Genomic DNA, 25,479 nt, shown 5'->3' with positions numbered 1-25,479 from the left:
TCATTTCCTGGATGTTTGCTTATACTTACATTGTTAATACTATCTTCAATCCATAGTATCCTTGCAAGGGGCGGGGGTTTAAACCACTTACTCATTTTGGCCAGAGGGGAAGCATATTTACTTAAAAACCCAATAGTATGGTCCCTAATCCACTTACCTAAGAACCTTGAACGAATCACGGTGTGCTGAAGGAGAATGAACACTGGCCCATGGCTCCTACCTCCTTCTCTCACATCTGCGGCACTAACCTCCATCCAAAACCCACACCTGCATGCCTTCCCCACCCCAACAAGGGGTCACCCTTGGGTGACACCCACGGATGTCAGCCCACGGAAGAGGCTTTCCATCCTCCCCTTGAACATGTACGTACAGTATGGCTATTCTCACCCAGCAGGAAAATAGGTTTTCCCTCTGCCCCTGCAGCAGGATAGATGCTGTCATCAATGAGAAATAGCCTCACAGTCTCTGACAAAGGAATACTTGGTGTTGGCATTTTTGTTTGGGAGTCTCCCCGCCCCAGGCACCAGCTGATGACAATGGGAAAGCCTGAAGCCTCCCTGTCTTTCTTTTTCTCTTTACCAAGGTAGTCTCAGAGGTGAAAAGTTTAGATAGCAAACCTATAAACCCACATTTATGAGGCAAATAAATATTTCTCAGAGTGACGTTCTGTTTCAGGGGAAGCTGCTGACGTGCAGTTGGTCTCTGATAAAGAGCTTAATGAAGCCTCCATCCGCCTGGCGGCTGGGCCGGAGGCAGGGCAGGGAGCTGCGCGGCCACCACTTGCCCCTTCTCCTGCCCGCACTCAACCAGGGGAAAAAAGAGCAGGAGGTCAGCCCTTCCTTTCTGGAAAACCCAGGAGCCAGCCTATTGAGTGGCCGTTGCTGCAAAAGTCAAGTATAAACCAGGTTCCTGTAACCTCTAGAGATCCAGAGAAACTTGCCACCTCTGTCCACCCCAGTTCCACAGCCTGTGGAAAATCCCATGGCCTTCCTCAGATTCCTGTGAATCCCTAGACAGATACCTCCAGTCTTCTTTCCCAGGCTCCCATTTCCACAGTGCCGATGTACAGCTTTCTAGGTGCGAAATTCAGCCTCTTTGAGTTCACCAAAAAATAAATAACTAATTCACCCAAGCAATTGAGAGCAGAGTAGATTTGTCTAAAGATTAGAATTGAGCCGCATGGATTGTTAGGGGAGATTTATACCCCACAGTACACAGCAAACAGCTTTAGAATAGTCACTTATCAGACATCCCAGCTCATCAGAGACCTTTGGGGCCATTATACCAATAGGGATTTCCTTCTTAACCCTTGACACACATAATAGTTAAGTCTCCTCTCTTTAGATTAGCTCACTGCCTCTCAAGAACCAAAGTAACAGATTTCTTCCCTCTTCTCTACCACATGTCTTGGCACCTTGGAGATCTTACAAAGCAAGATACAGACATGTTTCTCTGCCCTAAAAGAATTCTGATGCCAGATGTTAAGATAATGAAGTTTTTGCCACCTTTTTACAATCAGAAGGATCTCCATGATCCTTCTGTCTTTAATTTAGTAGATATTACACATCTCACATCTGAGAGAATTTCAGAGCACACTGCCCTCCCTGGCCTGGATGGATCTAAAGGCTACTTTTTCTGTAAAAGACCGGATAGAGAATATTTTAAGTTTTTCAGGCCATGTGGTCTGTCACAACTATTTAACTCAGCTATTAAAGCACTAAGCAGTCATAGATGTTAGCTAGTGCACAAGGCTGTGTTCCAATAAAACTTTATTTACATAAACAAATGGTGACTGTAGTTTTCCATCCCTTGATCTAGAAGAAAGCATATAGCAGCTTTGATGAAAACGAGGAGAGAAGCCTCTAGGCTAAACTTCAATCTCCTTAGTTTAGCATATGAGGTCATTTATCACTTGCTCATTTGTTCTACTTGTCCTAAGGTGATCCCCACCTACCTGGCTCAGGCATAGATGCTCTTCTTCTGAACTTTCTTTGCACTCTGTTAGAGTAGCTGTGAGCATGCTCACATCATTCTGTATCTATTACTTACCGGCGTGAGTTCCTTGAGACTCGAGATAACTTCTTCACCCTTTCAGAAGAATGCCTAATACATTGTTGATACTCAGTTTATGTTTGTTAAAATAATTCCTGCTTTCTACTGCATTTGCTCAGGTTTTAGTGTCATGAAGTGCTCCTGAGGATACATGGAAGGCAGGCAGACACTCTCTGAATGAGTGTGGCCCAGCCCCAGGAATAGGGACTTGTGGGAGATCTTGGGCAGTGAACACAAACGGGTCAGTAGTCAATTCCGTGCTCTTTAGTGGACGTTTCACAGTCATTCTCTTGATCTGCCCTCAGCTGTTGACAGCAGGTGTTATGATTCCGTATTGGAAGGAGAAAACAGATTTATTGGTTTAACTGGGGTCACATCGTCAGTCAGGGAACCCTCCCCCACCCCACCTGAGGCTCTTTTGTGCTGTGCTAACCTTCCTCCTAAAAGGCACCTGTGCATCAGTGATTACGAAAAATACTTTATAATGATGCAACTGGTTTCATCCTGTCCAAGGCAGGGAGTAGACAAAAGAAACTTGGCCTGGTTTAGTGTCCTGTATGTTACAATTCTCTTGACTAAGCGTACTGTACTTTATGTAGCAGCCATGTTCTGAAGAGGTAGCATATTTAGAATTTTGTCAGTTAGATTATATGTTAAATTTCCCAGAGGCGCATGTTATTTGGAGTCATTTGGTAGTCTCTCCTCTCATGAAGAATTCTTCCGGAATATATGTAAAGTGCAAATTCAGGGTTTTGTACATCGAGTTTACTTCAAGGACACACCTGCTTTGGGAGCACAGCTCTCTAGAAGCCTCAGTGTGCCTGTTTGAGAGAAAACATGTAGAGTAAAGCACCCCCAGGGGAAAGAGGTGTGGCTCTTGTCAGTGTGTCTTTGTATCTGTGTCTGTGTGTACCTTAGCTCCTATGATCCTTTACTCCCATGGAATCTTTGCAGATATTCTAGGAAGAGGAGGCTCTCTCTAATGTGAGGTAGAGCCCATGCCGCCCACTAGGAGGGACCCAGATGTCACCTTGGAGCCAAACATCTACTGAGTTCCCATTCAGTACTCACAGGTATCTTCCTCTGGAACCTTAGAACCACATACCCGCAGCTGGGTTCCCACTCACCTGTCATAGGCATCATCTCTCCTGTTTGATATTTCCTTCTTCCTCACTCAACCGCCCTTCCAAGTGCTGGTCAGGAGAACCTTAGGGTTGGTCCATTTGGAATGTTGGTTGTGAAAAACACACTTCATAAGTCTGTTCCACCATCTAGCCAATATCGTTCCCATAAAATGTTAATTCACCTATTTTAATTCCATGTAACATGTCTTTGCTGACCATCTGCTGTTGATCTAACCATATGCTCGTCCACACTGTGGAGTACTGAGAAGGAGAAAACATGATCACCATCCTTAGCAAGCTCCCCATCTACATGGGAGATGAGGCTCAGATCACAGAATTAGCAACAAAGGCAAAAGTATATAAAACACTTCTCTTCTTCAAGAGTAGGCATGATATGAATTGGTTTGGTTGACAAGCACCAGTCCAGTAGTGAGAACAAGCAGGGCATTCTTCACCAGCCTCTTCTTTCTTTACGTTCTGAGTTCTTTGGGTAATCCTTTCTGCCTATGAGAACACACAGGCACCATCAGAATTGTTTGCTTAAATATTAATCTATAATTCTTACTTGAAGATTTCCTTTTACCCCTTTACCACGTACAACTCATCCATTCGAATTACTTGTACATTCTCTGCTGGAGAACCATGTATGCTCGTATGTGCTAACCAAGAAAGTACTACTCTCTCTTAATCTCATTCCAAAAGTCTTTTGTGGAAGTTAGCATTTGTTCTGCTATTATAATGCTATCTGTTCTCTGTTGAGTTAACTTACTCTGTGGCCTTAGACTAGTTTTCACTTTGAATCATTTGGATTGTTCTAGACTTTCTCAGCTACCAGTGCAAAAAAGAAAGTGTTCAGAAGTTTGACGTAGCCTCGGGCAAGTACCCAACCCAGAGCCTGGATCAAAGAGGATTTTAAAAAATAAACAGCTGTGGCATCTTGGGGAGTATAAGCCATCAAGGCATCTCTACCACTTGTCTACTTCATGATTTTCAGCAACTTGCCTCTCCTTTCTGGGTCTTGGTCCTCCCTGAGTCCTATTAAACATGAGAGTGTTCTGAAATAACTAAGAAATACAGTAGAGACAGCTTTAGAACTGCTAAAGCCTTAGTTAAAAGTCACATTGAGGGACACCTGGATGGCTCAGTCGGTTAAGCGTCCGACTTTGGCTCAGGTCATGATCTCACAGTTCGTGGGTTCGAGCCCCACATCGGGCTCTGTGCTGACAGCTCAGAGCCTGGAGCCTGCTCCGGATCCTGTGTTTCCCTCTCTCTCTGCCCCTCCCCGGCTCGCACTCTCTCTCTCTCTCAAAAATAAATAAACATTAAAAAAATTTTTTTTTTTAAAGTCACATTGAAAAAAATAATAGAAGCCATACAGGAAGCAAAAAAAAAAAAAGAGTATACCATGATTCAAATATCTTTCCTTGTCCTGTCCTTTCCCACTTATGTATAATTTGTGTATAATAACCAGTAATGATATAATTTACAATTTTTGTTCATCTATGTAGCTTATAAAATGTCACATCAACTACTACACTACTTTAGTTGTTCTCTTCTGATAAATACCATGAACAAATAACTGTGTTTGCAGTCAAAGCATCATTAACGATTGGTCGAGTTTGCTTTTGATCTAAGTAGCCCTAACATTTATTGGTATGTCCTACTCTGTAAATATCAAACGCTCTCCTGTGCCACCAGTTTAGTGATAAAGTAGCCCCAAAACATAATGTCTGGCCTGTCCCTTGAAAAATGACTTACCTGGTTTACAAAAACAGCATTTGTGTGACTAAATCAAGAATATGATCATTAATGAGGAATTATCATCTAGGGAAGGAGTTCTAGGACATAACATTAAGTGAAAAAAGGAGAGCACAAAAGAGTATCCATGGTATGTTACCCTTCAAGTGAGAAAGAAAAGGCTATAAGAAAATGCTTATGTATATTCTCATTTGTACAAAAGTAATACAAGAAGGATAAACCAGAAACGAAATTGGTTGCATGCAATGCGTAGATAGGAAAGATGCAGAAAGAAGTGGAGAGACTAGAACAGACTAGAACAGGTTAGTTGGGATGAGGAGGGAGCGATACTTCTGAGGATAATTTTTATATAGCTCTGACTCATTCCCCCAAATAAATAAATAATAAAAATCAACCAGAATGTGGGAGGAATCCAAAGTGGAACACAATGGTGAAAAATAAGTCTAACTGAGTTAGGAAAGAGTAATATAACCACACTGAAGTTGGGGGTGGGAAGAAAAGAACTAAGCCAAGTAATTTAAAAGCCAGTATTTTGAATGGAAATTATAAGCCTGAAGACAAAAAGAACTATATACAAATACTACACTCTAGTTAGTAAATTTGTTTCTCACAGGGGTATGGGTCAGCAATTCTGAAATACTTTATACTAGAATTGAACAAATAAATAAAATGTAGATAACTAGAACCAGGCTTCTCACTGTCAGAGAAAGAAGTGATAAGGAAAGAGGGAAGGCTAGCACCAACCCCATGGTGTTGAACTGCAACCAGAGACATCAGATAGGAACTCGTGATTTTAGTATATATACATAAATAGATACAGAAATATAGATATGTTTGTATGTGCAAGTTAGTAAACACATATATTTCTTAGCTCTGTCCATTGTGATGACCGAGAAGCAGTAACACCCCATAGAAATGAGCAGGCTAATTGCCCAGATTGTGGTTTCTAAACACCATTCTCCAGTAAAAGGAACCGTAGCTTCTTGGAAAAGTGACATTTCAGAGCAGGGGCAGGGAAGGTACAAGATGAGCTTGGAACAAACATCTTAGTGCCAGAAAGTAAGCAAGTGTTCAAAAAAGAGTAGGGCTGGTTGAAAATACACTGGAGAGCCATTCTGAAGGAGTTCCTAATGACCAAAGCTGGAATAATTTGAACAACAAAGTAAATAATGATCATATTTGATTATAACCCATGAAATAAAATAAATATTCATGAAGTAGTACTAATATAAATAATTGGACAAATAAATAAATGGAGGAGAAGGGACAGTACTTTTCCTCACAGAAGAATTCCAATTAATAACTTACGTAAGGAGTGAGAGAAATAGCCAACCACCACAGTAAATATTGTTGCAGGCAAGATCCATCAATGGATATTAAAGTTGGTGGACAAAAGTTTGAGGGAAAACAGGATATTGCATAGTCTTTGTATTAATTACAAAGGTAAAAATGGTAACTTTACGGTGGAGAAAGTCATCAGCCATCGCCTTAACTAAGTGATCGAGCAAGGTTAATATCGCAAATAATGAGATGTGGCCATCATGTACACCTGATATTGATGCAATGAAAAGGGTACATTATCACTTCTGTTGTATTTATGCAAAACAAAAAAAATGCATAATCTTGACCCAGAGTGTCTTAACCTCAACACTAATGACATTTTGCGTTGTGTAATTCTTTATTGTGGGGGCTGTCCTGAGCATAGTAGTTTTTTTAACAGCATCCCTGGCTTCTATCCTCTAGAAGCAGCATCACCACCACCACCACCCCCACCCCACCACCACCACCCCCAGATTACACCCCCTTATTACAACCAAAAATGTCGCCAAACATTACCAGATGTCCCCTGGGAGGTAAGATTCCCCTCTGGCTGAGAACTATTGCCTTAGTCTAACCATAAGAAAATATTGGGCAGACCCAAATTGAGGGATGTTCTATAAAACAAATGACCAAAGAAACTATTCGTAAGTATCAAGATCTTTAAAGATAAGAATGAGGAACTGTAACAGATTGGAAGAGAGAAAGGAGACATGGAAAGTAAATTCAGTGTGGGATTCTGGAGTGGATCATAAAGAGGACATTAGTGGAAAATCTGCTTAAAGTAGAATAAAGTCATAGTTTAGTTAATAGTATTGTACGAATGCTAATTTCTTGGTTCTGATCATTATATTATGGCAATGTAATTAATATGTGAACATTGGAGAAGGTGGGTGAATGGTACAGAGGAACTGTCTATACTGTTTTTGCAACTTTTACATGAGCCTAACATTATCTAAAAATAATTTTTTTAATATGCCACTGATGTTAGTAAAATGCAGACAGATTTCCACATTGAACTCTATGACATGGATATAAGCGTAACTGGTATTTAATATTGCTGAGATGATTCCCATCACCTCTAAGGCATTGTGTGTGTGTGCGTGTGTGTGTGTGTGCGTGGTTTGCACCACAATTTATATTTGCTATTTAAATTTTGTTATAAGTGAAAATTTTGTAAAATGTTCAGTTGTTAGTTCAAAAAGGAGGAATAGTCAGTATGTCATTTTATAGCATTTCACTCATTTGGCTTGGATTACAGTTATTCTTGCTTTTCTTTTATTCTCCTACATGAAGGTAAACCATTTATTTTAATGACACTTGAAAGGCCCAGCCCTGTTCTTTGCACATAGAGGATGCTTTAAAAACATTTGCTGAATCCAGGGGGTTTACCTCTTCATTAAGAAAATCTGAGATAAGCTCATATGTTCTATTATTATTGTTTCAAATCTTATGAGTAACTATTAGAACAGGTTACTTCATTTGAACTTTTTAAACTTTAGAAGATTAATAAGTTTTATACAACATTTAAGAAACATAGAGGCTCCTGGCTAGCTCGGTCGGTAGAGCATGCAACTCTTGATCCCGGGTTTGTACATTTAAGCCCAATGCTGGATGTAGAGATTACTTAAAAATAAAATCTTTAAAACATAAGGGTGCCTGGGTGGCTCAGTTGGTTAAGCATCCAACTTTGGCTCAGGTCATGATCTCACAATTCATGAGTTCAAACCCTGCGTCAAGCCCTATGCTGACAGCTCAGAGCCTGAGCCTTCTTCAGATTCTGTGTCTCCCTCTCTCTCTGCCCCTCCCCTTCCCCCACTCACATTCTCTCTCTCTTTCTCTCAAAAGTAAATAAAACTTAAAAAAATTCCTTCTAAAAAATCTTTAAAAAATAGAAATTAAGAAAAAAAAAAAAAAAAACAAGTCTTAAGAAACATAAATAGAATGAACACAGTGCAGGCCCAAATTGTGGTTGTATAAATTCTATCAGAAGTCATCCCATACAGAATCAGGAATTTTAACAATGTTCTGATGCAGAAGTAAGAACTCATCAAAAGCCAACTACAGGAAAACCCACTAACTAAGGAAGATACCTGGTTATGAGAAAAATGAACTATCCTTGTGGTTGTGTTAGCAAGTTTTCCAGCCCATCCAGGTTTGCTAGGCCTCCCTAGCCAAAGCAGACCCTTGGCTATGGACCCTCTTGACCAGCCCCAGACACAGAAGCCATGCATAAAAAAACACCGGTCTTGAGGTGCCTGAGTGACTCAGTCGGTTGAGCACCAACTTTAGCTCAAGTCATGATCTCACTGTTTGTGAGTTCGAGCCCTGCGTCGGGCTCTGTGCTGACAGCTCGGAGCCTAGAGCCTGCTTCGGATTCTGTGTCTCCCTCTCTCTCTGCTCCTTCCCCACTCGTGCTCTGTCTCTCTCTGTCTCTCAAAAATAAAACATTTAAAAAAAATTTTTTTAAAAAGAAAACACTGATCTTCCTTCATAATAAGACTGATACTTGACTGAAACTTTTGTTATAAGTGCTTCCTTGTACACACAGACCACTTCATTCTGTTCCAGGCACACAGGCATCACTGAACTCTTGGGTGAAGTCACAAACTAAACCCTAGTATGGATAAAATGCTGGAGGTACAGAAGACATCACAGTACTCAAGATACAGGTTTAGGTAGTACCCAGATGCACCATTAAACACTAAATCATGTTGTAAGGAAACACTAAATCATGTCCCCTTTTAGTTTTTGTGATGACAAACAGAACATCTCGTTGTGACACTAATATTTGAGTCATCTTCTCTTTATGGCAAGAATGGTTTCCCATTTATGATAGTGATGTATAATGTTCTTTTACATTTTTCTTATGATAAAACAGGAATCAATACAAAGAAAAAATGGTAAGTAAATAATAACATATGTAGCATGCGGCTATGATAAGAATTGCAAGGTAATGTTCAAACTATAAAGACTGTAGAACACTGATCTTCAGTTCAGTCTTCCACCTCTGACCCTCCTCTTTCTTCTTCTCCATCCACCGTCTACTTACAAATATCAAGAAATAAGAGTTCTTAGAATGCATTTTTAATATGCTACTTCCTGTGAAAGAGAGAAGGAAAAATTAGAAAGCGTCCGTGCCTCTGCCTATCTTTACAAATAGAGGCGTAGGGAGGACAGGCCCAAAAACAATGGAGTTGGTTACCAGTGAGGCGTGGGAAAAATTGGGGTAAAAGAAATACAGCAAGGGAAGGAACAATACTTCTCCGAGTTAGCTTTTTTGTAGTTTTGACTTTTGGAAGCATGTTAATGTCCTACATATTTAAAAATTAAATTAACAAGGATGGGAGAAAGGAGCCTAGAACTAAAAGCAAGTGGAAACAAAAGAACCCGGTTGCATTTAGATGAATACCATAACTAGACCCAAGGGAAAATGAAGAACTAACCCAAGTGGCTTAGGAACACAGTGTTTGTTTGATTGTACACCCAGTCTTGAGTTGGGATGGCAAATTGCAATTTTTTTGGTAGTGGTATGTACAAATAATTCTGAACCTATTTTAGATATACGATAGGATGGAGCAAATTCACAAAAGAGATGATGTTCTTGAGAGCCAAGATTCTTATTGTGGAAGAAAGCATGCACAAGTACGGAATAGAGGAAGGCAAGAAAGAACTCTGAGAGAATGATTTGAATTGGAGGTATTAGTGTAAACTCGTGATTTCTACAGTATATATGTGTACATGCTTATAGAAGCACACATGTATATGTGTGTGCACACATATGTATGTATATGTATATTTACGTGCAAGTATTTCCCAGCTCTGCTGAAAGGGTTTAACTGCCCACAGATTGCCCCCCAGCAGCAATGAACAAAGCTGCTACAGTAGCAGTAGCCATACTTAGCACCCAAATCTTGGTCTCTATAACATTCCCACTAAAAGAAACCAGGGCCTCTCAGAGAAATGGCTGATGGCTGGGGCACGGTAGATATAAGACAAGCCTGCAACAAACACCTTATTATGCCAGAAGGTAAGGAAGTATCACAGGGACACAGGCTCTAGCTCAAAGCGCTCCCACTTGCCAAATCTGGGACAGTTTGAGCACTGAAATAATTAATTAGGTATAGTGATGAATATAAGCCATTGAAAAAATGGGAACTCATGAATCCATGCCATAAATAAATGTGTAAGTTAGTGAGGGAGAAATGCTGAGTGACAACTGATAAATGTGGAGGGAAGCGTGGAGTTGGAATGCCATCGTTTTGCAACCATCATGGTAAAGCTGAATCAGACAAGAATCTTCAATGGATGCTAAATCTGAGGGGAAATTTTAATCAGGAGCTGTATATCTGCATGATCTTAGATTGTCTCCTCCATTGCTGACTAGTTGGCAAAGGAAAACATAATACCTAGGCAGGGAGAAATCAGACAGCATCTTGATAGGGTGATCAAAATTGATATCACCAATGAGAGACAGATGAACAGTGTATACCTCAAGGTGTGATCCCCTGAGGAGTAGTACACAGCATCACTTCGGTTGTATTCTGGCCAAAAATTCATGTCTTAAATCTTATTATAAGAAAGCACCAGAAAAAAGCAAGTAGGGATTTGTTTTTGAGAGAGAAAGAGAGACAGAGAGAGAGACAGAGAGAGCGCACATGCACGTGCCAGTGGGGGAGGGGTAGACACAGAATCCGAAGCAGGCTCCAGGCTCTGAGATGTCAGCACAGAGCCCAACGCTGAGCTCAAACCCATGAACCGCGAGATCGTGACCTGAGCCAAAGTCAGATGCTTAACCGACTGAGCCACCCAGGTGCCCCTCTTGATCTCTTATTCTAACACTTCATGGGATCCAGCCAAACTGTGCCCCATGCAGCTAACTTGGTTAAGTACTCCCCAGACTCCCCAGTCTCCAGCTCTCCCAGAGGAGGCCATAAGACTGGGCACCAGCCCCCTGAAGGACTGTGGAAAGCAACACAGACCCAGAGTGTGATCAACAGCTCATACTGGTTGACCTTAATAGAGTTGTGTAGCTTTCATGCCCAGAGTGGGATAAATTAAGTAGCTTGTCATCCCAGAGCTTTTAGGCTCAGTACTGGCATTGAAAGACTTTGGCAGTAGGATACAAATAGAAAACTGTAGAGCTAAATCATGAACCACCCTCCCCACCCCATTGGTGATTTGCCCAGGCATCATCAGCCAGAAAGACATGGCATTCTGTGCCATAAATCAGAAAATACTGATAGCGTTAATTCCATCACAGAAATTAGGAATTCATTAATAGAGAAGGTAGTTTTGTTAAATGCACATATGTATACACATCTGAAAATACCAAAAATACTTTTAAGAAATCAGGTTTTCAAATGTTTCCAGTTCAACTTGTTATTCATTCACTTTTTTTATTAGTTTATTGTATTAGTTCCCTAGGGTGCAAACAATAACAGGCTCCCCAAGATCTTTTACATTTTTCCGAGAAGAAATTTTAATTAAGAGAATGCTGTCTTTTTTCATAATTTTTTTTCCTGGTATTTAGGGGAAAAACACAATTATATTTGTAAAACACAGTACTGGGAGGACTAGAACGAGTGTCTGTTGCACTCCTAGGAGCAGGTAAAGAGGAACTATCTTGCATGGTGTTTGGACAGAAATACCACAGTTAGAGTAGGAAGTCAGGGAAAATTCTCTTCTAAAGCAGAGCTCTGTGAGGCCTTGGGGCAGTGAAAGGAAGTGGTAGAAGCCCTTTTACTTGCCAACTAAAATAGGCCTGACCTGAAAGAGGTCTGAGAGGGCCCTTTGGGGACAGGCCAGCCTAGAGTGACAGACTTGTCTGCTCATCTCTGTCCCCGTCTCCTCTCCTCTTTAGTATCCCTTTCTTGGCTAAGGGTGTAGGGGCTTTCCTCAGTTTTAGGCTTGGGACTTCAGCCAATTCCTGTTCTGCCTAAGGAAGTTTATAACAACTATTCTAAAAGAATGGACGGGAGAGGAGGCCTGGCCAAGCAGGGCAAGGCCCACAAGTGCCTGTTTGCCCAGTTGCACAATGAAGACAGACAGGGGAGGAAGGTGTGCCTAGAGCCCAGGCCCTGGCATTGGATTTGACTCTAGGCCTCTCTTGTCTTTGTTCTGCACAGAGAGACAGCCATCCACTTGTCTCCATCGTCAGTTACCTCTCAGAAAGGGAGACCCAGGAACATGTCTTGAGTTCAAAGGCCTTTACATGAATCCCATTGCTAGAGACTGCTTAGAAGGCCCTCCTGCTGTGCAGCAGTGTGAGAACAGGACTTTGCCCCCTCTAGAAGCTTAGAGAGGGGAGGCAACAGTTTCCCTTTCATCACTCCTACCTTAGAAATGCAATGATTTCTTTTTTGGCTTTACCCAGTTACAGCTTTTAAATATTTGTTAGGGTGATAACCTGAGGCTAAATCTGGCTGGGAAGGAAAGCCTTTGACAAAATTCATTTAAGTTTCTCTAAGTCAGAATCTCTCCCAGACTCAGAACTCCATTTACCCTCAGAGTGCTTTCATTATCTTCTTCTAGGCATCCAGTTGTTGGCACTCATGACTCTTGGTGCTCCGCTTGAACCCTCCTGATCCCAGTGCCAGATTCTGTGCCCTCAATCTTGAGCTAAGCCCACTTTTCAGTCGTGACCTATCATGGCTCTGGGTTCCATCTATTCGGCCAGTATCCACGTAGGTGCGACATGGATTGCTCCCATAATGCTACAGGATCCATTTATACCTTGGTCCAGTGTTTCCGTGTTGTCTCTGTGCCCTGTTTACACACTATAGGTATGTGTATATGTCTGTGTCTGTAAAGGAAAAACTCAGTGTTTTGCTCCCTATGTAGGGAAAAACTCAGTTTTTTCCTACTGTGTTTCTCCTCTGAGTCTCCTTTACCATTTACACAAAACACTTCATTTCTGACACTTCTGGTCACCAAATGCTTGGACGTTTTTCTCCACGTCAAGCAAGTCCCTGCAACACCAGCTGGGTGCCCTACAATTTTACTCAATTCTGACACTGTCTACCCACAGACAGCATCAGATCCCACAAGTTAAAGGCTCAGTTCCCCCAAGACCCTCCCCGCAATTCAGACAGCAACCACCTGGTCGTCAACCTGGGCTTCTGACTGACTGTTGTAGACGGCAGCTTCCCTTGACCCCCTCCTTAGGTTGAATTTGCTGGAGTGGCTCCCAGAACTTACTAGATCACAGGTATCTTAGAAAAGGCTATAACTTAGGAACATTCAGGTGGAAGAGGTGTGCTATGCTATAGTGTAGGTATAGGGAAAAGGGTGTGAAGGAACTTCCATGGTCTCTCCAGGCGTACCACTCTCTCCAAATCTCCACATGTTCACCACCTGGAAGCTCTCCAAACCCTGTACTTTTGGGATTTTATGGAAACCTCATCACATAGACATGATAGCTCATTAACTCTGTTTTCAGCCTTTCTCCCTTCTCAAGAGAATGAGTGGTGGGGCTGAAAATTCCAAGCTTCTAATCATTGTTTGATCTTTCCAGTAGTGACCAGCCCTTATTCAGGAAGCCTCCCAGGGTTACCTCATTAGAACAAAAGACACTCCTATCACCTAGGACATTACATGGGTTTCAAGAGATCTGTGTTAAGAACAGAGGTCAAAGGCCAATATCAGGACAAGAGATGCCCGTAGTGTTCTTATCATTTAGGAAATTACAAGGGTTTTAGGAGCTCTATACCAGTAACCAGGGCCAGAGACCAATATGTATTTTCTGTTTTCTCACAGTATCAGCTGAGTAAGTTGGGCAAAGTCAGTTCAGGAAGTCATGCAACTGGTTCTTGAACTCATACCTTTTTAACCTCAAAGCTTATACAGTTACATATGTGGCCCTCTAAGCAGTCTCTCTAGCAATAAGATTCATGTGGAATGCCACTTGACACATGGAAAGCATTTGTTAAGTATTTATTAAATTAATGAACGGTTATTATGATAGTCTTGTGGCGTTTTTTTTTTTTTTTTTTTTTTTTTTTTTTGCTAAGTTTATTTCGAAAGAGAGAGAGGAGAGGGAGTACCCGAGTGGGTGAGGGGCACAGAGAGAGGGAGAGAGAGAATCCCAAGCAGATTTCACACTGTCAGCAGAAATCCCGTTGCAGGGCTCAGTTTCACAAACCATGAGATCATGACCTGAGCTGAAATGGAGAGCCAGATGCTTAACCGACTGAGCCACCCAGGCGCCCCTACAGTCTTGTGTTTTGATTCAGTCTCAGCCTGCCTCTGAGAGCTAAGTGCTGGCATGTAGTCTTAGCAACATTACAGCACTTATAGTAGAGGTGACTCTGCCTTCCAATGATTACTCATTTATTTTCCTAGTTGCATTACAGTCTTTAGCCATGCTTTCTCTTATTACATTTTTATTTTTATTTTCCAGATCTACTGTTAGCTGGTAGTGAAGGATGGTAGGGGTTTCTGAGATCCTGGTTGGTCTTTTCTGATTAATCCCTGGGGTGGGGTTTGAATATTTTACAGCTTTTGGATCTCTTCATCCAGTGGGATTGGTCAACCTACCTTGCTGACTATGGTCAGCCCAACTGCAAGTACCTCCGGGTAAACCCAGTGACAGCACTGACCCTGCTTGAGAAGTGAGTACCTAGTCCAGCGGTCTCTGCTGGGAAGTGGGGGTTGGTATCGGGGATAATTTTCTCTTTGCCAGTACCTTCAAAAGACAGCAGAGAGGTCCTGTTCTTGAAGTTGCCACAAGTGCTACCAGCAGTCTCCATCATTGGATTTGGCAGGCTGGCCTTCTTGTAGCCTCTTAATTCCTGAACCCCCAATAAGCTAGGCCAAGTATGGGTCACGTGGACTCTGGCAGTACTTTGGAGCTTAAAGGGGCAACATCTCTTTAACTAGAGATGGAAAGAGAAGAAAGAACCATGCCTTAAGCTTGGTCAGAGGCCACCTGGTGAGTAGAATGAGACTGGCCCCAGTCGTCTGGGGATGATGGGCAGAACAGCCCCATCGAAGAAACCCCATCCGGTTTCTAGCAGAGAAGTTCTTGGAATTACTGAAACCTTCACCAGCAACCCCTCCCACTCCCTGCCAGAGTTGAGCCTTACTGTGCTGACTGTCCCAAGAAAGCTGTGTTGGAGAAGGTGTCTCCTTCTTGCTCTGGGCAGTCACTGGCCAACAGAGGCGCTACCACCGAGATTGGGTCAGCCGTCTCCAGAACATCCCATGGCTAACCAGTGTATCAACCAGATGCCGGGATCTGCTGTGCAGCCTAGTTCTGGCTTTTGCTAACCTAGTTGAGAGCTGGCAGGCCAGAGACCAAGATCCAAGGAAAGGGGAAGCTTTTTCCTGTCATCACAGTTGTTAACTCCCAGCTTCCTCGAAGCTTCTTGGAAGAGTACCCTGCATCTAAGTAGTACAGCAAGTACCTATGTGGCCGTATGTGAACTTGGATACATGGACCAGCATCTAGGAGGTCAGAATGAAGCCTTAAGCAGAAGAAAAGGTTAAGGTGTATTCTCCCTACTACGCAGTGTGGTAGGAGAGAAGGGGAGGAGTTGGAAAGTAAGCAAGAGCAGGATGTAGAGGGATGTGTTTGCAGCCAAGAAACTAAGAGCCCAGAGTGCAGCTTTCTCCAGGCCAAGACAGACTGATGTTTCCATTTTAACTTTGTTTCCCATGATTCTCTCTCCCAATGACCTTCCTCCCTAGGATATCTAGAGAGTAAGTATATTATTCACTTGGGCCTTTTCCATCACTTTGAGGCAAGTCCTTCTGGTTTCCTCATTGACACTAATGACTACACTAAAATCCCTACCCTGTGAGTTGTCCCCACCCTGACACACTAATCTACTAAACTAGCCTGGTGCCAATTGGCTGGCTGCCTCCTCGATCCTTGGTCCTCAGAGTGACCCTTGGCATACCAATTCCTATGGGGCTGGAGGTCACAGCAGGGATTTTCCCCCACTGGCGCCAGGTAAAGGGCTGTTCCCACTCAGCTTCCTGGCCCACTCAATACTCTTGCTAGTGCAGGGCTTGAAACTCAGCCCTGACAGAAGCGAGCTCCTCGGCAGTCTTCCCTGCCTCCTGGTGGTTGAAGCCCATGGCGTTAAGATCTGGAGCCTATGCCTCCCGCGGAAAATTTTTTATTAGAGGCAAGGCCTAATCCCAGCTGAATTGGGGACATGTTGGCTTTTCAGTTGGCGTTTAGATGTCATATTCACTATGTGTCCAAATGGGCTGTGGGATTCCCTTCCAGTTCCTTCTCTCAGTAGTCCTTTACTTGTCTGCTCCTGAGAATTCCTAGATCTAAGAGGTATTGCCTCATCCACTTTCTGTGGATCAATTATAGGCTAAAATCATCAGCCTGTCTGTAGCATTCTGGAGGCCTAACAGGAACAAAGCCTCGTGCTTAGCCCTAGGAATCAGCAGGGTTTAAAAGCTTCCTTCCAAACCCAGTAGGGCCATAGGCCACGCCGATCACTAAAATCCCTATTTCCCAGCCTCATAGGAACCAGTCCCTTTCCCTGACCCTTTTCTGCTTTCTGCACAGCCAGATGTACCACCAGAGCTTGACAGTCTCCGCTTTTTAACCTGGCGCTTCTTGGCAGGGTGAGATATGAAAAGAACCAAAGACCTGCTGAGGACATTCAGGAAAGAGAAGAGGCTCCTGTGTCATTGAGAGGTGGCCATAGCCAAAGTAGATCAGGATCCCGAGGAGGGTTCCCCTTTGGCTTTGGAGCATTCCAGGGCACAAACCAGCATGCCACCGTCAGCCTTCAGGGCACCTGAGTTTATCTTTTGAGTAATCCCAACTCCAGGCCTTAAGGGCCAAGAACTCCAAGACTCTGAGGCTCAGGGGTCTTCTTCCTCCCTTCCTCCTACCTTATTGCAAGAGCTTCCTATGGGAGCTGAAAGCCAACTCTGGTTCCCCATCTCTGGGCGGCTTGGAGGAGTCCTGAAATTAATGATCACATAGGATGTTAAATATCCCATACATATAGGGAGCATTTTTTTCTTCCTCCTTTTTTTCTTTTTTGTTTTGTGTTGTTCTTACTTAGATTTATAGCATATTCCCTGGGATATATAATCTAAAGCCAGGTCAGTTCCATAAATGTAATGGTATAATTAATGTGTAAGGGACCAAATACAGTAATCATCATAGCCTTGAGACCCGCGTGCTTTCTTTTCAACCAACCTCCATCACCTCTGCTTCTTCCTCACCTCCAAGCACAGACCTGCCCATGTGGGTGGATGTATCTTATACTCAGTGTTCTGAGTTCGCTTGAGTAGTTCCAGCCTTAAGGCCCTTAAGCTTAGATCTGTGAGAGAAGTCTCCATTCATTTGTGGCCGTCGGTGTCAGCCAAAACCACACAGCTTTGGTGCTCGTCACGACCTCCTGACCTCATTTATATGCCCTTGTGGGATCTCTGGCCTTTTAACTCACTGGCCCCAAAGCTGCCCCTCTGCACAAGAGCCACCCCACAGGAAAAGATGGGCCAGGATTGGCGATGGGCCAAAGGCCCTTGGACGTATACCTGGGGGTTGATTACTAGGGTTGCCAAGGTTCCTTCCCCCCACTTCTTCTGACCTGTGTCCCTGCAGCCCAGGGAGCTGTGAAGTCAGAGAGCTGCTGTAGCTCCTGGGGGGTGGTCACGAAGACCCAGGAGAAATTGGTCTGGGCAGTGTTCTTAATTCTCTAACACCAGAACTAGGGGTGGGCTGGAGGCCCAGTGTGCAGAGACTGAGGCCAGAGTTAACAGTCAGATGTCAGAGGTTGTGGACTCTCTGCAGGGAATAGCAGATTCCCACATTCTATCACAATGGCTTATTCAGACCTGGGCATTTCTGTGAAACCACAGCTTGGCCTTGACTTTATCCATGCTTCCCTGTTAGGTCTCTCCGTCTGACCACAACTGTTGCCCAGAGCTGCCCATGGTTTGTACTCTAAGACTATGCCACCTCTGGAGCTTTAACAGGACCCAGGAATAGAAAGCCCTGCAAAGACCAAAGGTCTGAGGATATAGACAGACATCGAGTCCTCAGGGGCTTCTCTTGCCTAAAGTTCCGGTTCATCAAGTGAAAGGATGGCCCACCTGCTCTCCTCAGCACCACACACTCAGCCACCTCACTGCCTCTGGGTCCTTAGTCTGAGACAAAAGAAAAAAGATCATTCAAGCCCTTAGTGTTGTTAAGGATGGGATAGAGTAAACAGCCTGTGAAGTTTAGAAATACATGGTGGCTTTTCGTTATTCATATCCTCTTGGAATTACTAGTTGAGAGTATGTTTTTGCCCTATCTTTCAAATACCAGCTTTAAGGTCCCAGCAAGATTTCATAAGCTCATGAGATGGTAAGTGGATCCTAGATATCCTGTAAGAGCCTGTTGAGCACCAGGGCTTTAGCATGCCCCAGAGACCTGTAACAGGTGCGCAGCTGGAGATGGAAGGGAAGGAAATAGGTAGGGCGGGTATGGATGATCAGGGGGTTGGCTCTCCCATAGCTGGCTTTTGACTTTTGATTCCAAAGGTGACCGAAGTTGGGAGGGCTATGGACAGCTTCCTGAATAAGTAGGTAAGTATGGGCCTGACAGTGAAAACATTCTGCACTCTCTCAACTCTGGGTGGAGGGTAAGATACACTGTGCGATCCTGCCTCCTGCCAGTTCTTTCTACCATTGTCTCCTCAAACACTTTGCTCTCTTTCTTTCCTTCTGTGTTTAGGATGAAGGACACTAGCCGCAAGAACAACATGTTTGCACAGTTTCGGAAAAATGAGCGAGACAAGCAGAAATTGATTGACACTGTGGCCAAGCAGCTCCGGGGACTCATCAGCAGCCACCATTCGTGAAGGCTGGCCTCAGGCCCACAGAGGCTGCTCACTATAGCCCCATAGCCTGGGACCCAGCCCTGGCTGGCCCTGCATTTGTGCATTCTTCTTCAAAGAGAGCAAATGTATTTTTTTAATAACCTATGTACAGTATTCGCATAACCTTTCCCTATAGAAAAAGAGGCACAAGATAAAGCAAGTACGTGAGATGTTGCTAGGCTGGGGCTCAGGAGAAGTTACACTATACTGTCTGTATCATCCTAGAGATGGTGATATCACTAATCCCAGTATGATGAACCACCTTTCATCCATGGCTCTCGAGCCTAGGTCTGGGGCTCAGGAACGACACTAACAAAATGGGTACTTGGCACTGGGAGGTAAGGTGAGTAGGTGAAAAGGTAATAAAGTATATCCTGTTTACTCCCGGGTGCCCCATTCACCACATAGGTGAGGTTGATTCTTCATGATGCAAGGAGAGGACCAGGAAGACGTTACTGTTTAGTGTATGGAAACCAGCACACTGTGTTGGAGGTTCGTATCTCCTCTGTCCACCAACTTTCCCTGGCCGGGAAACAAGCATGGCATGTGGCCAGATGACAGCTTCACTCCAGTTCCCCAAGGATGGCAGTGTCTTTAGCCCATATCTGACCCAGTCTTTTATTGCTGATTTCTCTAGGGCAAGACAGAGTTGAGTATACAGTGGTACTAATTGGACCCCATGACTAACTGCAGGTTGCTCCACACCAAAAGGAGTTGTATTGGCTCTTGAAAACCAGTGTGAATGGAATCAGAGCCTCGGTCCTTTCCCCATTCCTCTCATTTTCTTCTTTCAGGGTCAGGGTACTTGGTTCAGAACATAGATCAACAGTTATTTCCATAGATCTTCACAGAGACTTGGCCTCCTTCAGTAGTGTCATTGAGATAAGTCGGATTCCAGAAGCCTGAAAATGGCCCTTACTCTACCCTTATGTAAAACCCGAAGATTACCTGGGAGTGTTCCTTGTGTTGTAAAACCAGCTCCCTGGCCACCATCTTTCAAGGAAATATTATCAGCTCTGCACACTGGGGGCAGCCGTAGCTGGACGGGATGCCTCTAGGGATGGAGACGTCACCATGAAGTAGACAGGGCCAAGTATGGCTAGTAGTTTGTTACCTCTGGCCCAGCTGTCCCTTACTAAGTCATATCCTAGATCTGAAGCTCTTCTTACTCAAGCCTAAGCCTTCCATCCTCTCCTGAGATCCCCCGAACCATCTTTTGGCCTCATCTGAGAAAGATTATCTGTAATCCTACCCCACAAATTCTGGAGTTTGCAAAGCGAGCCTGGACTAGCTAGCTTAGAAGCTGTATCCGCTGTCCCAGACGGGCTTCTGACACAAGGGCTTTGCTGTGAGGTCAGTCAGAGGAACCTGGACTTGAAGACTCTTCAGGAAGATGCTACTGTGGCTACTGGCAAGAATATAATTATGCATCACCAGACAATGACAAATAAGCCACACAGGCCTTTCCAGCTTGGATTAGTGGGTGGAGAGACGCATCAAGCAAAATTCTTCACTACCTTTGTCAGCTACTGAGTTGCTTCTGGGGAGGGCAGTGCTTCCTTTTTCATTCCCCACCCCAGCCCCCCAGCCCCCCATATCCCATCACAACTTGAAAACCAAGGGGAAGAGATTATGCCCACAGACATGCAGGCTTCCTCAAAGCTGGAGAGACGAGTCTGCGTGTAAGCTCTGGAGAATCTTTCTGAAGCTCACCTTGAGACCTAGGTGGTTAGCCTAGGGTCTTAGGATGAGGGTCCAGGTGAATGCTGCCACCCAGAACTTCAAAAGGCAAGGGATGGCAGGGGGCCATGGGAATGAGACCCAAGATGCCATCTCCCAAGCCCTGGACTTGACTGAAAAGGAGCAAGAAATGATTACACGAATCTAAAGTCCTGTTGCTTAAGAAGGGCTCCAAATATACGCCTTTTATTAGTCCCCAGTTTGCAGCAAGATTCCTTCAGCTTTGTGCACTGAGACTTGGATGTGGAATGGAGAGAACCTTAAGCAGGTCATACTTTTTGTCTTTTGTGAGTCATCATTGATGGTCCGGTCTCAAACATGTACCCTGGAAAGACTGCTGTAGAGGAAAGGCGAACAAGGTGGAGGAATGGGGGTTCCTCTGCACCTTGTACACAGAAGTCACTTTAAAGAAAACACTTACTCAAGCTCAAGACTTATTAGGGAGGACCCTTTGGTAGATCTCATCTTCCCTCTCAGTCTGCCTTTAGTCTTCTCTAACGAAACCAACATGCCACTACTGAGTTGTCTGTAGAGACACCCTCTTGGGGGGCAAGAGAAGGTCAAAAAACAGGGGCCCGCAGCGTCCAAGTTGTTTGAATTGGTGAAGTAGGAATTTTCAGTTTTGCCTATAGGCCTCTAGCTGGACCAGCCCTTGAGAGGACTCACGCATATGTGCCCATGCCCATCAGATTCCTAAGATCTGGCCTCAAGTGCCCAGAGATAGATAGGTAGGTGCCCCAGTGGGCCTCAGTAAGGGCGGCAAGAACACAGGTGGCTAGAAGCCTCCCGGCCTTCTAGTTAATAAGACTCTTGACCAAGTTCTTGGAAAAACCTGGTCCATGCTTCTAGAGGGATGTTCTTGTTTGGGACCCTAGTAGGTTTCAGAAGTAGTACAGGTGGCTTGTATAGTTTCAACATTCATAGGAAATATCTTTGAGTGAACTGTAAATGAAGCTGTTGGCGGGGGGAGGGGGAGAACAGGACCCAGAGATTGGAACCAGCAGAGTCCCTGTTGACAGAAGAAATGTCCAACGGCCAGGGAGTGCTCCCCAGTGTTTCTATTGCATACCAGGCCTAACAGCCTCTCAGGCCTCAAAGCCAGCCTAGCTTCACTGCACACTTGTCAAGCGCTTGCTCAGCAAGCCCCAGACCCAGAGCCCTTTATCCCCAAGATTGGCAGTGGCCATGACCTTCCTCATAAAGCCTCTCGACACTCCCTGGGGCCTGCTAACAGAAATCCCCCCCTACCTTGGCCTCCTTTCTCCCAGGACTCTCCTCCTGGCTGCTTCAACTGCCTCTTTTTTTCTCTTCGCCTGCATCCGCAATTACTTTTCACCAATGTGTTGGAAATGGCCTTTTTATTTTGCACAAATAGTTGTACATTTATGGAGGAAATTTAGGAGAGTCCATTTTTAACTCTAAAGGGAATTTTTTCTTTAAAACTCACTAGTAAAGCTACTGATGCAGATGGGCCTCGTGGTTAGTGGGAACCTCCCGTGTGGAAAGAGCATGTTTATTCCTCCTGTACATTTTCCTCTCTTAACTGCTATTAAACAAGAGAGCCTATGTACCTGTTTCAAAAGCCACGGTGTTGTCTCATGGTTTTTTTTGTTCTTCCACCCCTTTCGCACAGTGCAGCTATGGTTGGTGATCTGGATGACAGCCAATGCACCCCCTCAACTGGACTGAGGACCAGAGCAGGCAATAGCCTGCTGGGGGGAGAAAGCCCGCCTGCCAGACAAGGGCAAGGAGCCTTTGAAACATCCCGAACTACTGAGTTAGATCTTCCTGTCTATGTAGTTAACGCTGGCATCATCACCATCAAGACGAGTAACTTTTGAAATGCCTGATTTACGTGGAGCACCAGGCTAGGCAACTTGAGGCCTGACGGGTTGAACACCAGCCCGGCAACAGAAAGGCTCCCAGTCAGAACGGGAAGATGGAGGATTATCCAGAACAAAGCCAGGCTGGGAGAAGGGGCGAAATGAGCCGATTTTAGAGCTCAGTGTGGGAGAGGGGCAGGCACCACGGCCTGCTATAGGAATGGGTCTGGTCAGGGAAGAGAGCGGAGAGAAAGCAGCACGTTAAGTAGCTGGGCCTTGAAGGACTCAAATTCAAATTGTATTAAGCTGTAGGAGTATCTTAAGCACAGACCACATTAGAGTAAAAAGTTGGCCTGAGCCTATGCATATGCTGGGAGGTTCCCCACGGAAGCATGGGGAATAAGGCCAGAAATGGTGTAACAGCACCAGTCTGCCTGCCCCCTCAGAAGCCATGAGAATAGGATGGGAAAAATTCCTTCAGTAACAAGTCTGACTACTGTAGCCAGGTTTCAGTCCCTGCTGTGCCACTTACTAGCCAGCTGGCCTTGACCAGTTACCTCCCTCAATCTCATAATCCTCATCAGTGAAACAGAAAAGTAGTCCTAATTTACAGTGTGGTTGTCAAGTGTGAAGGAGTCATGGATGGTCAGGATGCTTCGCCAGTTCCTAGCCATAGCACGTGCACTGTTTAAGGCCTTCCCCTCCTTCCTCTCCAATTCCACAACATTCCTCATGGCTGAGCACTGGACAGAAGTGTCCAGAGCTTCTCTGCCTCCTGGCTTCTCCTCTCCAAGCCCAGCGCAGGGTGGATGGTAATGAGGCCTCCGGAGCTCCTGTACACAAAATGGGTGCAAGCCCTTCGAATCAGCCAACTGTGACTCAGGGTACAGCCAGTTCTTCAGCTAGAATCTGCCCCCTCACCACCACTTAGAACATTCTCCGCTCTCTCTTTGGTGCCAGAGTTTACACTTGGTACTAGAATTCAGGAGTTCTTAACCAGGGGTTCGTGAACCCGTGGAATATGTGTATGTGTGTGAGTGTACACGTATGTGCACATGTGTGGGTACCAGCTTGCGTTCACCCATTTTTTTCTGGATAGAAAGTGCGTGGCTCTCATCACTGTCAAAGAAAGATTCGGGACTAAAATACTGAATGATAACCAAATCTCCTGAGGGAAAGCCAGACGCCCTGAGCCTCCTCTCCCTGCCTCATAGAATTCTGGAAGATTTTTCAAGACCTTCAGTTCTGCCTCCTACCTTTTCCAGGAGCCCCCATGTGAACCTCAGGTCATACCTAAAAACCGGTACAGCCACTCCTGGCTTTTTCTACACAGCCAGGTTATGGTAACTGAGGCCGGCCTGAGGACCTTGCACTTCTGAGAATACGGAGCCTCCCAGCTGGTTGGGGAGAGTCCAGTGTAGATACATGGACCCTCAAAGCCAAACTGAACCTGACTCACCTCAGAACGTTTCCTATAGCTTCTGAGCACTGACTGATGCATGGTTCCACCACCCCAGGCCTTATCCAGAGAGGGAGTAGCCCTGGTGGGGTGTCCAGGGTGGGGTGCGAGGTGGGGACCCTGGGACAGATGTGAAGCAGGCACCAGCATGCCCCTTTTCTCACAGCTAGGCTTATCTGTGGACCAGGCAGGTGAGGATGGGGAACAGCTAGCGGGAGATAAGGGGAGGGAGAGAAAGTGCCAGACCCTTTCCCCAGAGGCCTCAGTTTTGAATTTAATGGGCAGTGTGTGCCGGGAATGAGAGAGCCTCACAGCCCAGGGGACCAGAAGACAAAAGCTCTTGAGGAAGTGCAAGGAGGAGGAGGAGAGGAGTGGGGGCCTGGGCATTGTGCAGGAGAGCCACCCCTCTATCTGTTTCAATCACTGCTGGGGTTAGGGTTACCCTGCACTTGGGGCCCCAGCTGCTTTGTGGGGTCTGTGACATCAGCCGTTGTGATGGTAATGGAGGGGCCTCTCTCACGGGGGGCTCCCCTTCACCAGCCAGCCCACATCAACTCCCAGAGAGGATTGAAGCTCCTGTTCCCTCAGGGAGGGGACAGGATGTGGGCCCAGAACTAGACCCAAGAGAACAGGCCCCCTCCCAGTCTGAACCCACTGCTTAGTGTTATCTTCCAGGCCCAAGCTATGACCTTCCTCTCTCCAAAGCTCCAGAAAAGGAATGGAATCTGAACATTGAGACGCTTTTCTGGCCCTAAACAATCCTTCCATTCTCTAGGCTCAATGATGGGTCTATTTCCTCCTGTAAATGGGTCTCGTAATCTTCAACTTTTACCTTTGCTTCTAAGGGTAATTAATTAGATCTCCCTCTTGTTCTCCCTACACACTCCCTTCTCTGTTACAAGGCTCAGGTTAAGCCGGGTGGATGGCTTTTCTTTCTTTCTATTCCATGGAGTGCTCATTTTTAAAGCTGATGGAGTAAGTCCTTGCCCTCTCCAGTGAACCTCTTCTCCAGAGAAGCCTGCTAGGGAAACACCACTTCCTCGGGCCCAGGAAAGCGGCCTCTGCCCAGCTCAAGGCTTTTCAGGTAGCCAGTTCCGAGCAACCATTTCACTCTTTCTTCCCAGATACGTCTCCAAGGTTTTAGGGAAGGGGCTTTCGGGCTGTCAATCTCAGGAGCAAAGTGAAGGATTAAGTGATGATCTGGACCTTGGAGGTGAAAGGAGGCAAAGACGGGCACGGGAGAAGGAAGATCAAAAACTCAGATTCCTTTTTTTCCGACGTCTGAGGAGAAACAGGCCTCAGGTGCAGGGCAGCATGAAGGCATCAGGTGGGGAGGAGTGAGCATAGACCCCCATTTGAGC

At 44.9% G+C, this 25,479-nt stretch overlaps 2 protein-coding genes across 11 annotated transcripts in view; one reads left to right on the top strand and one right to left on the bottom strand.

Annotated features, from left to right (window-relative positions):
• The window catches only part of EXOC6B (exocyst complex component 6B), a 605,784-nt gene extending 586,581 nt beyond the window's left edge, over positions 1-19,203 (top strand). For 4 of the 8 annotated variants that reach the window (XM_042981710.1, XM_042981707.1, XM_007083427.2 and 1 more), the window contains 3 exons: positions 14,751-14,863; positions 15,942-15,953; positions 18,952-19,203. In XM_042981710.1, the coding sequence (XP_042837644.1) occupies positions 14,751-14,863; positions 15,942-15,953; positions 18,952-19,078 (252 nt within the window). In that variant the 3' untranslated portion in view covers positions 19,079-19,203. Of the gene's footprint in view, positions 1-14,750; positions 14,864-15,941; positions 15,954-16,786; positions 17,869-18,758; positions 18,804-18,951 lie in introns of those variants that run through there. The other 4 variants (XM_007083428.2, XM_042981706.1, XM_042981709.1 and 1 more) reach the window with 3 other exon arrangements.
• LOC122237351 lies at positions 1,869-24,686 on the bottom strand. 3 transcript variants are annotated; one of them, XR_006215818.1, is made up of 4 exons: positions 24,119-24,686; positions 17,115-17,187; positions 3,180-3,680; positions 1,869-2,357 (listed from the first exon to the last, which is right to left on the bottom strand). XR_006215818.1 is itself a non-coding variant. In XM_042981720.1 (2 exons), exons 1-2 carry the CDS (start codon positions 24,503-24,505, stop codon positions 23,262-23,264), a joined length of 618 nt encoding a protein of 205 aa, XP_042837654.1. In that variant the 5' UTR covers positions 24,506-24,686; the 3' UTR covers positions 22,301-23,261. The 3 variants fall into 3 exon arrangements, 1 of the variants encoding a protein (XP_042837654.1); XR_006215817.1 differs by lacking the exons at positions 1,869-2,357; positions 3,180-3,680; positions 17,115-17,187 and adding exons at positions 20,987-21,173; positions 22,408-23,492; XM_042981720.1 differs by lacking the exons at positions 1,869-2,357; positions 3,180-3,680; positions 17,115-17,187 and adding an exon at positions 22,301-23,492.
• Positions 24,687-25,479: the final 793 nt, after the last annotated feature.

This window comes from Panthera tigris, chromosome A3 (assembly GCF_018350195.1).
Source record: "Panthera tigris isolate Pti1 chromosome A3, P.tigris_Pti1_mat1.1, whole genome shotgun sequence".
NCBI lineage: Eukaryota > Metazoa > Chordata > Mammalia > Carnivora > Felidae > Panthera > Panthera tigris.
Note: the sequence above shows the minus strand (reverse complement) of the source record. Positions and strands in the feature narration are given on the sequence as shown.